General features: G+C 41.3%; 1 protein-coding gene across 9 annotated transcripts in view; it reads left to right on the top strand.

Annotated features, from left to right (window-relative positions):
- arhgef28a (Rho guanine nucleotide exchange factor (GEF) 28a) overlaps positions 1-15776 on the top strand; it is a 390430-nt gene that overhangs the window by 350290 nt on the left and 24364 nt on the right. Inside the window, exon 36 of one of the 9 annotated variants that reach the window (XM_059974563.1) lies at positions 4822-5792. The exons of the other annotated variants lie outside the window; for them this stretch is intronic. Within the exon in view, the coding sequence (XP_059830546.1) occupies positions 4822-4826 (5 nt within the window). The 3' untranslated portion in view covers positions 4827-5792. Of the gene's footprint in view, positions 1-4821; positions 5793-15776 lie in introns of those variants that run through there. 9 annotated transcript variants of the gene reach the window in all.

The following is a 15776-nucleotide window of genomic DNA, read 5'->3' as shown; positions in this document are numbered from 1 at the left end:
ATTGTCATCAACTGTGATAATTATACTTACTAAAAATGCTGTTTAAGCCAGGTATTAATAGACTTCTAAATTGCTTATAATCAGTTGTTACAAAATTATGTAAACTACTGGGCCAATGAGTGAAGAAGTTAAGATCTTCTAAAATAATTTCTGAAGAGAAGTTTTGTTACTTCACTTCTTTCCACTCAACGGCCTTTGCCGACTAGTATTATTCCGTGGAAGCCTAATGAGGGTGATTATCCTCAGGAGTTTTTACATTTCATCAACATAGTTTCAGTGGAAACTCAATTGCGTGAGCAGACAAGTTGCAACGGAATTCAAGTAGCATGAGGAGGCACAAGAAAATCCATCACTGGCTCCTTGGCAGCCCATTGTTCATGACACTTACAGTACCTGTGCGTGACACAAAGTTTCTGCTAAAATTCAAAATAGAAACCACAATGATTGAAAATATATTATAATATTTAAATCTAGCCACATGCTCTTTGATCGCCGGTTTGGCTTCAGGGAAGTGAATTTGACGTGTGACGCAGGTGCATCTCTGCATGCAGTGTGAGCCCCCCTAACTACAACAGTAATATTAGTTAAGTTTAAAAGCCAGCATTTAATGTATCTTCATGAATTTACATGTGAATTATTAGTTGTGTAATATGGCATCAAATGCAAATTTGTTAATCATGTATTTCAACTTTGATCCTTTGAGTTAAACATTTTCTATGCCTTTTGATTAAATACTGTTTCATTAAGTACCATGAATAGACTCTAATTAAGGTTGTATTTTAAAATAAATAAATAGCTAGCAAAAGTGCCCATTTTCTTGGAGGCAGTCAGTCAGAAACTAAAGAGCAAAATGCCTGAGGCAGGTTCCCACAAAGCTAAAACTGGCAAAGGTGTGGAGAGTGCAAGAATTAGTGGGTGTGTGAAGAAGTGTGTTTGATCTTTCAACATTTGAAGGAATGATGTTGAATGAAAAGAAATAAACTCCCTGTTGCAAAAAATAATGGTTCAGTTAATGCCTATTGTCAGCAGCATGTTATATTTAGAGCTGTAACTTTGATTGGATGTCATTTTATTATGTCTTCAGGAGGATACTATAAAACAAAGCTTTAAGTAGATCTAGTTCTTCTAAAAAAAAATTACACCTGGATAAAAATATTTTTACAATTGTGTTTCTGTAAAGCAAATACTTGCCTTCTGCTCCTTTTATGATTGCATGTCCTGCACAACTGTGTCTGTGAGGTCATTTTCACGGAAATAAATGCAAAATCATTGGTGTGTTACAAAACAAATGCAGCAGCATTCCTCAGCTGCAAAAAGAATGTGCATCAAATAATCCAAATTTTAATAGAGCAATAACCTGTAAGGTACAGTTTAGAAAGATACCATGTTTTAAACTGGAATAGGGAAAATTTTCAATGATTTACTCTCCCAAGCTATTTCAAAACCGTCTGTATTATGGCCTGGTATGGGAACACCAATGCCTTTGAGTGGAAAATCCTACAGAAGGCAGTAGATTTGGCCCAGTAAAGCCCTCCCAGTCATTGAGCACATCTACATGAAACATTGCCATAGAAAACTAGAGTCCATCATCAAATATGCTCCCCACCCAGGCCATGCTCTTTTTGTCACTGCTGAAGAAAGTACAAGTGCCTCAGGACTGGCACCAACATTTTCAAGAACAGTTACTATTCATCAACCATCAGGCTCTTGAACAGAAGGGGATAACTACCCTCACTGTACTTTTGGTGTTTCCAGAACTGATGGTCTCACTTTATTTTGTTACTTCATGCTCGCTATTTATTGCTATTTAATTACATCTGCATTTGCGCAGTTTATTGCTCATTGATCCTGCTTACAGCTACTATTCTACAGATTTGCTAAGCATGCCTGCAGCAAAAAAAAAAGTCTCAGGGTTGTGTGTGGTGACATGAATGTACTCTGATAATAAATTTTACTTTGATCTTTCATCACTGCTACTGCTAATTCTTAAATTCAGAAATATCGCCTATTCACTTCGATTCTTTAGTGAACAGGGCTTCATTAGACTAAAATGTTAATCTTCATCATCTGCAGACTCCTCTTCACTAACAGACCTCTCAGCACCACCATAAATAAAGTCAGACTCTGCTATATACATCTTACATCAGGCCGTCTTTGTTGAACCCTTCTGAACTTCGTTAGCATTCCACCAACATTCCTTCTGCCCCCCACAGTCCATCCTTCCTCTTGGATTATTTTCTAAACCATTACATATCTCTTGCCTTGTGACCTGTAGGAAATATTTTTTTTTAATTGTTCATGGGACATTGGTGTCAAATACAAGCTCGATGTTTGTTGTCCACTCCTAACTGCTCTGAAGGAAATGGTTTGGTGAAGTGCATTGGACTATGGAGATTTAGTGATTGGCTTTATTTGTCACACGTACATCGAAACATGATGCATCATTTGCATCAAATCAAATCAGTGAGGTTGGTACTGGGCAGCCCGCATCGGTTGCCACACTTCCAGCACCAACATAACATGGCCACAGCTTAACACCAACCGTATATCTTTGGAATGTGGGAGGAAACTGGATGACCATGGTGTCATGGGGAACAGGTACAAGCTTCTTACAGGCATGGGCAGGGATTGAGCCCTGACTGGTGATCGCTGGTGCTGTAATACTGTTATATTGAGTATTAACTGGTGATCGCTGGTCCTGTAATACTGTTAATATTGAGTGCTGACTGGTGATCGCTGGCCCTGTAATACTGTTATATTGAACACTGACTGGTGATAGCTGGTCCTGTAATACTGTTATATTGAGCCTTGACTGGTGATTGGTGGTGCTGTAATACTGTTATACTGAGCCCTGACTGGTGATCGCTGGTCCTGTAATACTGTTATATTGAGCCTTGACTGGTGATTGGTGGTGCTGTAATACTGTTATACTGAGCCCTGACTGGTGATCGTTGGTCCTGTAATACTGTTATATTGAGCGCTGACTGGTGATTGCTGGTCCTGTAATTCTGTTATATTGAGCCTTGACTGGTGATCGCTGGTCCTGTAATACTGTTATACTGACAATATTCTGCTATGCTACTTGCCACCCTGATGTCCAAGATGATGCTGGTGATACACTGAGATGTTTTGCGGGCAGTTCACCAGACTACCAGCTGTCCTACCTAATATAACTCTTACGGACTAAGATCACTGCATTCTGAAGCCTGCAGTTTCTCTCTGGGATGTGTGCTTTTGATGCGTCTGAAGAAACTGGTGTTTTAGTGGATTATTGAAGGATTCAGCGAAGTGGACTCTCAAGAACACAGGTACGTCATGACGGTTATTGTTGGAGCGGACCTAGGGTCAGAATGAAGTGAAATATGTAGTTTATGTTAAATCAAATCAGTGAGGATTGTGCTGGGCTGCCCACAAGCATCACCAGGTCAGAGAGTGAAGAATGAACCATTGTTTAGCTGATGTAAGCTCTGAGCTGGATTATTAAAGATTAAGGCATCAAAGGCTGAGGCTGAAGGCTCACAGTTGCATGTCAGTCAAGATCCTCCTCCTGAGCCTGTCCCGTATGACTGGGTTTTGACCTGTTTCCCTCTCATCACTGCTACCATCGGACAGGTGGTACAGGAGTACCGGGGTCCACACTGCCAGGTTCAGCAGTAGTTGTCCACTAGGGCTGCTGAACCGGCCTCAGTCACCACAGTGCTGATCTGACTCCAAGGCTGCGGCCTGCAGCCATCGGGCTCCTGGACCGGCTTCACTCGCCTCACTGGGCTGTGGCCTGCAGCCATCGGGCTCCTGGACTGGCTTCACTCGCCTCGCCACAGGTCTGGTTCTGTGGCTGTGGAATCAATATCATGGACTTTATATTATTTGTTTATTTCTTTTATTGTTTGAACAATCTGTTTTTTTTTGCACATTTGGATTCGTCAGTCTTGATTATGTGGGGTTTCATGGGCATTCTATTGTGTGTTCTTTTTGTTTTGTGGTTGCCTGCAAGAAAATGACTCAAGGTTGTATATGATGTACATAATAAATTTACTTTGAAACTTTACAACTTTGTAATCATCCACAGTCCTGAGTCTAGAGGCAGCTATAGACCTTAAGGTGGCAGATTTGCTTCACTAAAGGATATTAGTGAACCTGGTGACATTCTGTTGAACTCGCAGCTCCCTATATTAACACCAATCTTTTATTCTAGACGTACTTAATTATTGATGTTATATATCACAGCAGCTTTGCTAGAATTCAAACCTCATATCTCTGGATCAATACCTCACCCTTCTAGATGCTGGTCAATTTAGCTATGTCTCATTGCCTCTCTAATCTTAGTTGGCTCAAAACCTACCCAAATTAACCACAGTCGATTTATGATCTGAGCTAAGTCCCTTGTCTTTGCATGCAACCCCACAGTAATGCCAACACCCACCTGGAGACCTCAGCCATTATACAGTTTTACTCGAGAAGATGTTGAATTCTACTCAGAAGCATCCACAGATGTTTCACGCATAATAACTGGTGTTGCTGTGAGTATTGTTGTTTCATGGGCAAACAGAGCAATATGGGAAGTCCAATGAATGAATAAGGTGGCCTTCAGGATTGAGGGAGGGGCGGCTGATCGGGATGCTGCCTTCATGTTGTGGGGGTGTGGTATAAGACATCTCTCTGATCGGCAACAGCTGCGCTTCACTGCACCATTAGGAAGGCAAAAGAGGATTATTCACAGAGAATATACAGCCTTTTCTGTGACACCAGAGGCAAGAGGCACATGTGGCAGAGCATTTAGACCATAACGCACAATGACAGTGACGTTTCTCTTCCTGATAGGCTGAACGTCTTTTATGCTCTGTTTTGCTGAGCAGAACGAGGTGCTGCCGAGGAAAGCCTCTCTTCCTCCCGAGGTGCAGGCACTCTGTCTGGCTGCAGTTGATGTGAGGAAGACCATAGCCAGCCGCGGGGCGTGATAATATACCTGTTCAGGTGCTGAGGGACTGTGCAGTCCAGTTAAGAGGTTCTAACAGACGTCGTCAACATCCCTTTGGAACAATCCACCGTCCCATCAGGATTCATGGCAGCCTCCATCATCCCAGTGTCCAAGAGGGCGGCAGTAACCTGCCTCAAGGACTACCGTGCAGTGGCACTGACCTCAACAACAATGAAGAGCTTTGAGTGACTGGTTATGGAATGAATTAAATCCCATCTTCCTGCTATATTGGACCCTTTCCAGTTCGCTTATCACTCTAATCAGTGCACTGATTATGCCATAGCATGTGCATTCCACTATGTCCTGTCCCATCTGGAAACTGGTGTCTCATGTATCAGGATGTTGATTATCAACTTATGTTTGGCATTTAATACAGTCACCCGTCAGACGCTGGTGGGCAATCTGCCCTCATTAACAACACTGCAGTGGCTGGCCACAGCAACAATGATGACAAAATGGTGTACAGAGAGGAAGTAGAGTGGCTGGTAGAATGGGGCAAACACAACTTGAGTCTCAGCATGAACAAGACCAAAGAGATGATTGTGGACTTTGGAAAGATGCAGGATGACCACTCCCCACTGTACATACGTGACTTCGCTGTGGAGAGATTTAAAAGCACCAAGATTCTGGGAGCATACATAATCAATGATTTCACCTTCCCTCAACACCACCTCTTTGCACAAGAAAACAAATCAGCATCTCCACTTCCTGAGGATTGAGGCAAGTGAGGCAAGGAAAATTTACAGAATGTGACATTTTCTTTGTTGTACTGTATTTAATTATACCCTTCAATTAATAAATACAATCAAAAGTATGTGAATTTTCAGTTTTCATTCTAAATATTCATAGTTTGCAGTTTTTAGTAAAACTTTTCTGTTCAGAGCAATGCTTGGTCTTTACAGCTGTAAAATAAAAATAGAGGGCACGTTATATTTTGTCGCTCCAAAACATAGAACTAATTGCATGAAAAAGATAGTAGCCCAGGAGAATGTGTCTTAGTTGTTTTTAATTTAAGTGTGGTATGCGCATCTGACATAGTGGCATGATGACATATGCCATTCACATACTTTTACATATAACTTGTAAAGAATTATTTAAACAACAAAGAATGCTTAATCAAATAATATATTTATAATAGAACATAGAATAGTACAGCACATTACAGGCCCTTCAGCCCACAATGTTGTGCCGACCCTCAAACCCTGCCTCCCATATACCCACCCCCACCTTAAATTCCTCCATATACCTGTCTAGTAGTCTCTTAAACTTCACTAGTGTATCTGCCTCCACCACTGATTCAGGCAGTGCATTCCACGCACCAACCACTCTCTGAGTGAAAAATCCTTCCTCTAATATCCCCCTTGAACTTCCCTCCCCTTACCTTAAAGCCATGTCCTCTTGTACTAATATTACTGAAATATTAAGTACACAACACACCTACTATTTTGTGTGGCAACAGTGCAGAGCAATGCATAAAAATAGTTAAGTTCTGTGCAAAAGTGTTAGGCACCCTAGCTATATACATGTGCCAAAGATCTTTGTGCAGTACTATACTGTATGTATAGTTTAATATGTAATACAACTACTGTATAGACATCAGCGGCATAGTAAGTTTTACATGGTCCCATTCAGGCCTAAAGATTTAATTGCTGTGAAGGATTTCTTACTCTTGTGGGAGAATGTCTTTCCTGACAGGAGTGACCACTCTGCTTGGCAGGTGAGACTTGTGGCTGTGAAAGAATCTCAGGTACTGGGCCCCCCTTTGTGGTGGTTATAGGACTTGACACTGGGACTGCAGGAAGTAGTTCTGAGAGCCCTGGGCACTCTTATGCTCTACAGTTGACTCCACTCTCCTCACCTGATCGATGCGTCATCTCCAGATGATATCAGACGCTACCTCCACTGTGGAGAATGACCCAGTTCTATCCTTAAACTTTCTGAGTGCCCATTTTTGATTACCTCTGTAGTCCCTCACTAAGGATGCTTGTCCAGGAGTGAAACATCGATCCTCAATTTGTCTCAGCTGTCCTGTTACTCCCACTGAGAGGAGATCAATCCTGAATGCAAAGAGTGGCCCAGCTGGGGAGTTATTGGCTGTGAGGTATGCTGCATTGTGATATGCAGGGAATAAGTTTGTGAGCTTCTGATTCAGTGTTAGTGTAGTGTATTCTGCTAACATTGCTAGCAGTGTGTTCTTTCGACTCTGGACCAGGCATTCCCAAAGTTTTGTATGCCATGGAATTCTACCATTAACTAAGGAGTCTGTGCACCTCGGGCTGGTTACCCCTGCTCTGGACAAATCTTTCCACCAAGCCACTGTTGGGTGGTATAGTGCAAATGTAATATGTGTTATTCCATTCATTTCTCAGAATAATTGGAACTGTTCCACAACAAAGTATCACTGACTAAGTGTTCTGGAACAGCAGTCCCTGAGTAAAGGTTTTGCAACACATCAACAATGTGCAAAGCTGTAGTGGAAGCTATTGGGACACTTCTAGTTACTTTGTAGCTGCAACCAAGAAATTTATGGCCATGAATGTTCCAGCAAAAACTGCATGAATCTTTTGCCAGGGTAATGCAAGCCATTCCCAGGGCTGGAAAGGTGCTGCTTTTGGCATTTGCTGGACATGTTGTCAACCCTAACAGCTGCTTGATCTACTGATCTATCCCAGGCCACCAGACAAAGCTTTGAACCAATTCTTTCATTTTGACAATGCCTATCCGACCAGCATGTAGCTCCTCCAACACGTTAGCTCTTAGCTTGAATGGTACAACAACTCTCAATACCCACATAACGCAATTTCATCATGCCACTGTTAACAATGGGGCAACTGGGCTGGCACTGGTAACAATTTTGGCTGCCCATGTAGAATGGAAACAGTGGGGGTCTTTTCTGGTTTCTCTTTGGACCACCTCTGCCATAATAGGGAGACTTTCAATTTGCATATGTTAAGAGTCATCTTCCATCATTAGTCATCCTTTTGAATTTGACCTTGTAATTGTATCCTCCAAGAGAAAGAACCTATCTTTGCATTTGTATGGCTGCTGTTAGTGGATCACTTATGTAGACTCAAAATGGACACGTGTGGTTGATGATCAGAATACGAGTAAACGGTCTCCCATACAAGTACTGGTTGAAATGTTTTACACCCCAAACTACAATCAAGACCTCTCTATCAATCTGTGCATTTTTTTTCTGCAACTGTAAGGGTATGTGATGCAAAGGCTACGGGGCGTTCACCTCCATCATTTATACTGTGTGACATGACTGCACCTATACCATAAGGCGAAGCATCACTGACAAGATTCTCTGGACGATAACAGTGTCTGATGTCACTATTTTCTTTATCTCTTTGAAAGCCACCTCATACAGCTTTGTTCATTGCCCTTTCTTCCTGATCAGTATCAATGAGTTAAGAGGTGGGGCACAGTAGCCAGATTGACAAGAATCTACTACAGTAATTGACTTATCCTAAAGAGGACTGCAACTGTGACACTGCTTGAATTTTTGTGGCACACTTGTGTAATCCTGGTGCTTCAGTGGTGTGACCACAGTAAATGATGCTTGGTTTAAAAAATTCACATTTGTTGCCGTGTGCTCTTGAGATTTTGGAGGCGTTCCTTGTCATCATTACTGGTAGCAATGATTTCACCCAGGTAACACTGAGAGTCCAGGGAGCCTTGCGGCACCTGGTCCATGGTTTTCTGGCAGAGTGCAGGTGCAGATGCTACTCCAAATATTAGCCTAATAGATTGATAAAGCCCCTTGTGAGTGTTTACATTGAGAAACACTTAGGACTCTTCTTCCATCTTTATCTGTAGGTAGGCCTCAGCTAAGTCCACTTTGTAGAAGTATTTTCCACCAGAAAGGTTTGCAAAGGTATCATCTGTCCTGGGCAGAGGATATTGATTTACTTTCAGTTCTGGGTTGATGGTGACCTTAAAATCACCACAAGTCCTGACAGTCCCATTCTTCATGGCTACTGGGACCACTGAAGTTTCCCTTGGGCTCCACTCAACCTTTAGCCCCCATGCAATCCAGCTCACTAGCTGCTTTATCACAGATGGCATAAAGAATGGATGGGCTTTGCAAAACTTAGGCATGGCATTTTCATTTAACACTATTTTCTCCTTGATATGTTTGACTTTTCCAATTCCATCCTTGAATACTGATGTGGCATTGTCCAATTTGCTTTCTACTGAGTCTACTGTAGGGGATATGGCATGCAAATAGTGGATGGATCTCCAATTAAATTGTAATTTAACTCAACCAATCACATCCCCACATTGCTAGCCCTCCTGTTTTTACCATATTCAAGCCCAATGTGGCTTGTTGGTTGTATTATTTCACTGTCATAAATGTCACTCCCACAGGAGTTATCTTTTCTCCAGTATGTTTTTAAGTTTGAAATCAGTAGACTTCAGTTTAGAATATTTGAATTGTTCTACAAACTTACTTTTGGAAATGACTGAAACAGCTGAGTTAGTGTCCAATTCTATGTTTATTAATTTGCCGTTCACTTCTGGCATAAGCCATATTGCTTGTCTATTGATAGTTTTCACATTTTAAATCTCAGGACTACTTAGTCCTGTGTCACTCTCGTCATGATCAGATTTTTCATCAACAACATGCATATTAGTGCTCTTTTTTGAAACTGCAACTTGACTTTTTAACTTTGTACAGTCCATTTATTTTTGTCTGCACACCATGCTCTTTGTATGTGTCCTACTTTGTTGAATGTTCTGAAAGTTTCACCTTTAAATCTGTATTGGTCTGGTGTAGGTGAGCCCCTGCCACAATGGTGACACATTTTGTTCTGGCAGGCCAGTTTTTGTTTAGACATTGTAATTTTGTTCACACTCACTTTCATCCCTGTCTGCAACTCTGTTGCTTCTCAATCTGCTGTTTCCATTGTACACAGCTATTTCAACTGCTCTTTTAAATGTAAATTGTACTTCATTTAGGAGCCGTATTTGAATGCTTTCATGTGAGATTCCACATACTAAATGATCTTTCAGTACATCATTAAGTCAATTACTGAACTGATAATGCTCAGACATTCTCTTCAATTCAGCTATGTACACTGAAGTGGACTCCCCTTCTACTTATGAAACCTAAAGTGTACTGCAATAACAGTGGTATTGGCTTTACTCTTTGGAGAGAAGGAGGATGAGAGGAGACATGATAGAGGTGTACAAGATATTAAGAGGAATAGACAGAGTGGACAGCCAGTGCCTCTTCCCCAGGGCACCACTGCTCAGTACAAGAGGACATGGCTTTAAGGTAAGGGGAGGGAAGTTCAAGCTGGATATTAGAGGAAGGTTTTTCACTCAGAGAGTGGTTGGTGCGTGGAATGCATTGCCTGAGTCAGTGGTGGAGGCAGATACACTAGTGAAATTTAAGACTAGACAGGTATATGGAGGAGTTTAAGGTGGGGGGGGGGTTATATTGAAGGCAGAGTTTGAGGGTCGGCACAACATTGTGGGCCAAAGGGCCTGTAATGTGCTGTACTATTCTATGTTCTATGTTCATTTTAGCCCGTTTGGCTGGAGCAGTCAAACTTCTAAGTGAACAGTGTACATTTAAACCCAATGCACTCAGCAAAACTGGTATTTTTTTCTCATTAACTATTTCACTGGCTTTAAAATATTGCTCAATTCACCTAATATACATATTCTAGTAATCTCTTATGCAATCAATACATTTATCTTTCTGACGTAACCAGCCATTTCTGCTTTTTAAAAAATTATTGATCATTATTGGGCCGAAGGGCCTGTACAGTGCTGTACTATTCTATGTTCTATACTAGACAGGTATATGGAGAAATTTAAGGTGGGGGATATATGAGAGGCAGGGTTTAAGGGTCAGTACAACATTGTGGGCCAAAGGGCTTGTACTGTGCTGTACTATTCTATGTTCTATGCTCTATTATCACCTTCTACTTACTGTTTATGAACCCGTGAATTTAGTCCATTTTCCAACCCGATTTTTTTTAAACTCTCATATCTCTGTTCCCTTGAAAAGAAGCGCATACTGTGTTGCTTTTTTAAAACTCAAAATAGGTAAGTATTTGTCTCGGATTTGTTTAAGACTTAGTCATTACCACTTTTATATTTTGTCGCTCCAAAACATGAAAATAATTTCAAGAAAAAGACCAGTGCCCAGGAGAATGTGACTTAGTTTAAGCGAGGTGCACGCATATGACATGGTGGTGCAATGACATAAGCCATCCACATATTTTTACATGTAATTTATAATGAATTATTTAAACAACACAGAATGCTTAATCAAACAATATATTTATAATATTACTCAAATGTTATTGAAATATTAAATGCACAACAGGGGACTGTTGCCTCCCGCCCCCCCTTGCAATTTTAACCAAATTTTACAGGAGCAGCATTGAGAGTGTCCCGACCAGCTGCATCACCATCTGGTATGGGAATTGCAACGCATCTGACTGCAAGTCCCTACAGAGGACTGCAAAAACTGCTGGGAGGATCATTGGAGTTTCTCTTCATGAGTGGAGTTCCACTCATCAGAGATACCTACTGGGAGTGCCTCATATGTACATCCCTTAGCTTTGTCAATGTTCCCTCCCGTCTTTCCAACAATCTCTTTGAACCCCTACTATCATGCAGGATGTAAGACAGCATTAGGACAAGCACTGTTAGAACAGGAAGCAGCATCTTCCCATAGGCCATAAGATGACTGACTCCCTGCTGGTTCTCATCACGTATAAAGTGCCAGTAGCAATACACTTTATTTTTTAACTTGTATCGTTAATTGAACTTATTATTTGTTAATTTATTTGTGATAATATTATTTAATATGTTATTTGTTGTGCACCTTGGTCTACAATCATTTTGTTTGGGGGTTTACATTTGTACAGTTGCATGACAATAAACTAAGCTCAAAGCTGAACCAGAATATGTTAAAAAATGTAAATTAAATTAACAGTGCAAAAAGTAGTGAGGTAGTGTACAAGGATTCATTATACATTCAGAAGTCTGATGGCGGCAGGGAAGAAGCTGTCTTTAAAGTACTGTGTCTATCTTCAGGCTCCTGTACCACCTCCTTGGTGGTAGCATGAGAATAGGGCATGCTGTGCGTGATGGGGGTACTTAATGATGGATGCCGCCTTTTTGAGGCATTGCCTTTTGACGATGTCCTAGGTGCTGGGGAGGCTCTTGCCCATGATGAAGCTGGAAGAGTTTGCAACTTCTAGAGTTTTTTCTGATCCTGTGCAGTGGCCCCTCCAAGCCAGGTGGTGATGCAACCAGTTAGAATAGTGTCCATGGTATATTTACAAAAATATTTGAGAAATTTGCACAAGATGGAATTTTGAGGAAAGTCCATATCAAAAGCTTGCAACCTTTTCTAGATTCATATTTTCATTTTATAACAAATCTTAACAACAATCAGTTTAATGTGATAAGACAATCAAACTACAGATCATTATTATTATATTTAAACTTAATGAAGTTTCATTGCAAACTGGGAAGGTATTTGATCAAGAATCCTTCTTATCACAAAGTACCTTGAATGAGTTGTTCCTGAGTAAAAATAATTTTAATTTTAATTCTATTGCATTACAAAATACAGGCAAAGTGGAAAACACCCTGATTTTAGATGATTATGTAATTGTTTTAGATGAACATACTGGTAACCAATTCCAGTTGCAGAGTCTTGGGTTACACAGTTTGATTGAAGTCTTGAAATTATAGGTTTATTTTAATCTTGGAAAGTCACCAACAATCTATGCTACTAACAATGTCAAGACATAATTTACTTTGAGTTTGCAAAGTACAATTAGACCAACAGCAACTGACTGTTGAGAAATGGACAACGGAAGTAAATTCTTTAAATAGCTGCATCTGATCTTTGCTTGGTATAATCAAATTAACATGCATTTTATTACTTTCGAACTACCATATCATGTGTCATCAGTTTAAGGCTTCATCTTTGCAGTTTAATGCTTCCATTACAGGAATTAAATGGGATGAAATTAGTCACTTCATCTGCTGTACAATGGAAAGTGCTTTCTGTAATAATGTAGTTTCAAAGTATTTTCAGGTTGCTTATCTGCCGGGCTGAGGTTGAGAAACAAATTATTCCTCATTTATCAGTACTGTTAAATAATGACGAGTTATGCCTGTTTTGTGCATTCTTGTTGCACAAGTGCTCTGATCTGTAGAATTATCAACACCTTTATACTCCATTATGAGTGTTAAGGTATCATCCTATTTAAGTGTCATTTATAGTTTTGTGGTTCCTTCACCTGTAATCTGATAACTTGAAAAGACAGAATTGTTTAATTAATAGGGATTAGTTTTTATCAAGCACATCACACCACATTCCAGTGATGAGGTAAGTTTTAAATTAGAAAACCTCTCAGAGCATTTCTGTCTGATTAACATTTATTGTTTTTGTAGTTTTGAATTAATTATCTATCAGTCTATATATATAGTTTTGTCATAGCTCATATAATGTTGTGTTGGCGTGTAGCCAAGTGGTTAAGGCATTGGTCTTGTGATCTGAAGGTTGCTAGTTTGAGCCTCAGCTGGCAGCATGTTGTGTCCTTGAGCAAGGCACCTAACCACACATTGTTTTGCCATCTGTGCCAAGCTTTATCAGCCCTTGCCCTTCCTTTGGACAACATTGGTGGCGTGGAGAGGGGAGACTTGCAGCATGGGCAACTGCCGGTCTACCATACAACCCTGCCCAGGCCTGCGCCCTGGAAACTTTCCAAAGTGCAAATCCTTGGTCTCTTGAGACTAACGGATGCCTATTACTATATAATATTTTCATCTCATGATAACTGTAAGAAATAGAAGCAGGTGCAGATGATTCTGGCTGTATTACTTGCTCTGACGTTCAATAAAATTATGGCTTATCCTTTGCCTTATCGCCACCCTGCCAGGTTCAAGTTCAAGTTCAAGTTTAGCCTTTGTTCAACCCTACATGAATGCAGCCAATGAAACAGTATTCCTCCGGGGCCTAAGTGCAAAATAAACACAGCACATTCAAGGTAGCAAGCAAACATACAGTCACACAAAAGAAGTGTATGTAGCCCAAGTCCCTGAGTGCACGCTCCATAAATTGGTAGAGCAGTTCCTGGCAAGTCTGTAGACAAACTCCCACATGTATGCAATCCAGCTTGACATTCCACCAATTGAACACCGGTGGGCAGCACCAATGGGAGAGGCCAGCCTACACCACCTCTGGCATCTCCTCTCCAGGAATGCATCAGCAGGCATTCCCCCGTGTCTATCACACCAACAAACAAGGGAAACAGGCCTATGGCATATTACATCATCAATGTCCAACAGGGTGTTGCAGACTACCAACCAAAAGGACCATTTAGTTTTCTTTCAAGAAACCAATCCTTGAGCCACACTGCTCTTTGACTTTCAGTACTGTGTGTCCCCCTTTTGAGTCTAAATCTACCACAACAAAAGTTCTACCTTATTCCATTTTAACAGTCACTACACCTCCCCCCACGCTCCTCCCTCACTGCCATTCAGGGCCCCAAACAGTCCATCCAGGTGAGGCAACACTTAACCTGTGAGTCTGTTAGGGTCATCTACTGTGTCCGGTGCTCCTGCTGGGCCCTCATGTATTTCAGTGAGACCTGACCTGATGTAGATTGGGAGACCACTTCGCCAGAAAAACCGGAATCTCCCAATGGTCACCCATTTTAATTTCACTTCCAAATCCCATTCTGAAATGTCTGTCCATGGCCTTATCCACTGTCATGATGAGGGCGCATTTAGGTTGGAGGAACAACACCTTGTATTCCATTACAGGAATTAAATGTGATAAAATAGTCACTTCACCTGCTGTTCAATAGAAAGTGATTTCTGTAATAATGTAGCTTTAAAATATTTTTAGGTTGCTTGGTTGCTGGGCTGACATTGAGAAACAAATTATTCCTCATTTATCAGTACTGTTAAATAATGACGAGTTATTCCTGTTTTGTGCATTCTTGTTACACAAATGCTCTGATCTGTGGTATAATCAGCACCTTTATACTCCATTATGAGTGTTAAGGTATCATTCCCTTGTGGGAATCCTGGGAATCTTCCAGTCTCCCAGATGGCCGCATCTGCACAGGTGTACCGAGATGCAACTCCTGAGAGACCGTGTTAGGGATCTGAAGCTGCGACTCGATGACCTGCAGCTTATTAGGGACAGCGAGCAGGAGATAGATAGGAGCCACAAGGAGTTAGTCACCTCCTCGAGACTGCAGGAGTTTGATAAGTGGGTGACCATCAGGGAAGGGAAGGGAAGGGAAGAGCTCAGATAGTAGAGAGCACCCCTGTGACCGTCCCCCTCAGTAAATTGTCATCTTGTTTTGGATGCGGTTGAGTGGGGTGACCTGACAAAGAACAATCATGGCAATCGGGTCTCTGGCACTGAGCCTGGTTCTGTGGTGCAGAAGGGAAAGAGGAAGTTGAGGAATGTGGCAGTCATAGGGGATTCCATAGTGAGGGGAATAGACAGGGTGTTCTATCAACCTGATAGAGATACCCATATGTTGTGTTGCCTCCCAGGTGCCAAGATACGGGATGTCTCGGATCGGGTGCAGAATATTCTGAAGGCAGCGGGTGAACAGCCAAAGTCTTGGTACACGTTGGTACCAATGACATGGGTATAAAAAGGGAGGAGGTCCTGAAGAGAGAATTCAGGGAGTTGGGTAGGAAGCTGAAAAGCAGGACCTCTAGGGTAGTAATCTCAGGATTGCTGCCTGTGCCGCAGGCTAACAAGCTCAAGAATAGCATGATCAGGCATATT

This window comes from Hypanus sabinus, chromosome 7 (genome assembly GCF_030144855.1).
Source record: "Hypanus sabinus isolate sHypSab1 chromosome 7, sHypSab1.hap1, whole genome shotgun sequence".
NCBI lineage: Eukaryota > Metazoa > Chordata > Chondrichthyes > Myliobatiformes > Dasyatidae > Hypanus > Hypanus sabinus.
The sequence above is the reverse complement of the archived record's forward strand: the minus strand, read 5'-3'. Positions and strand labels throughout refer to the sequence as shown.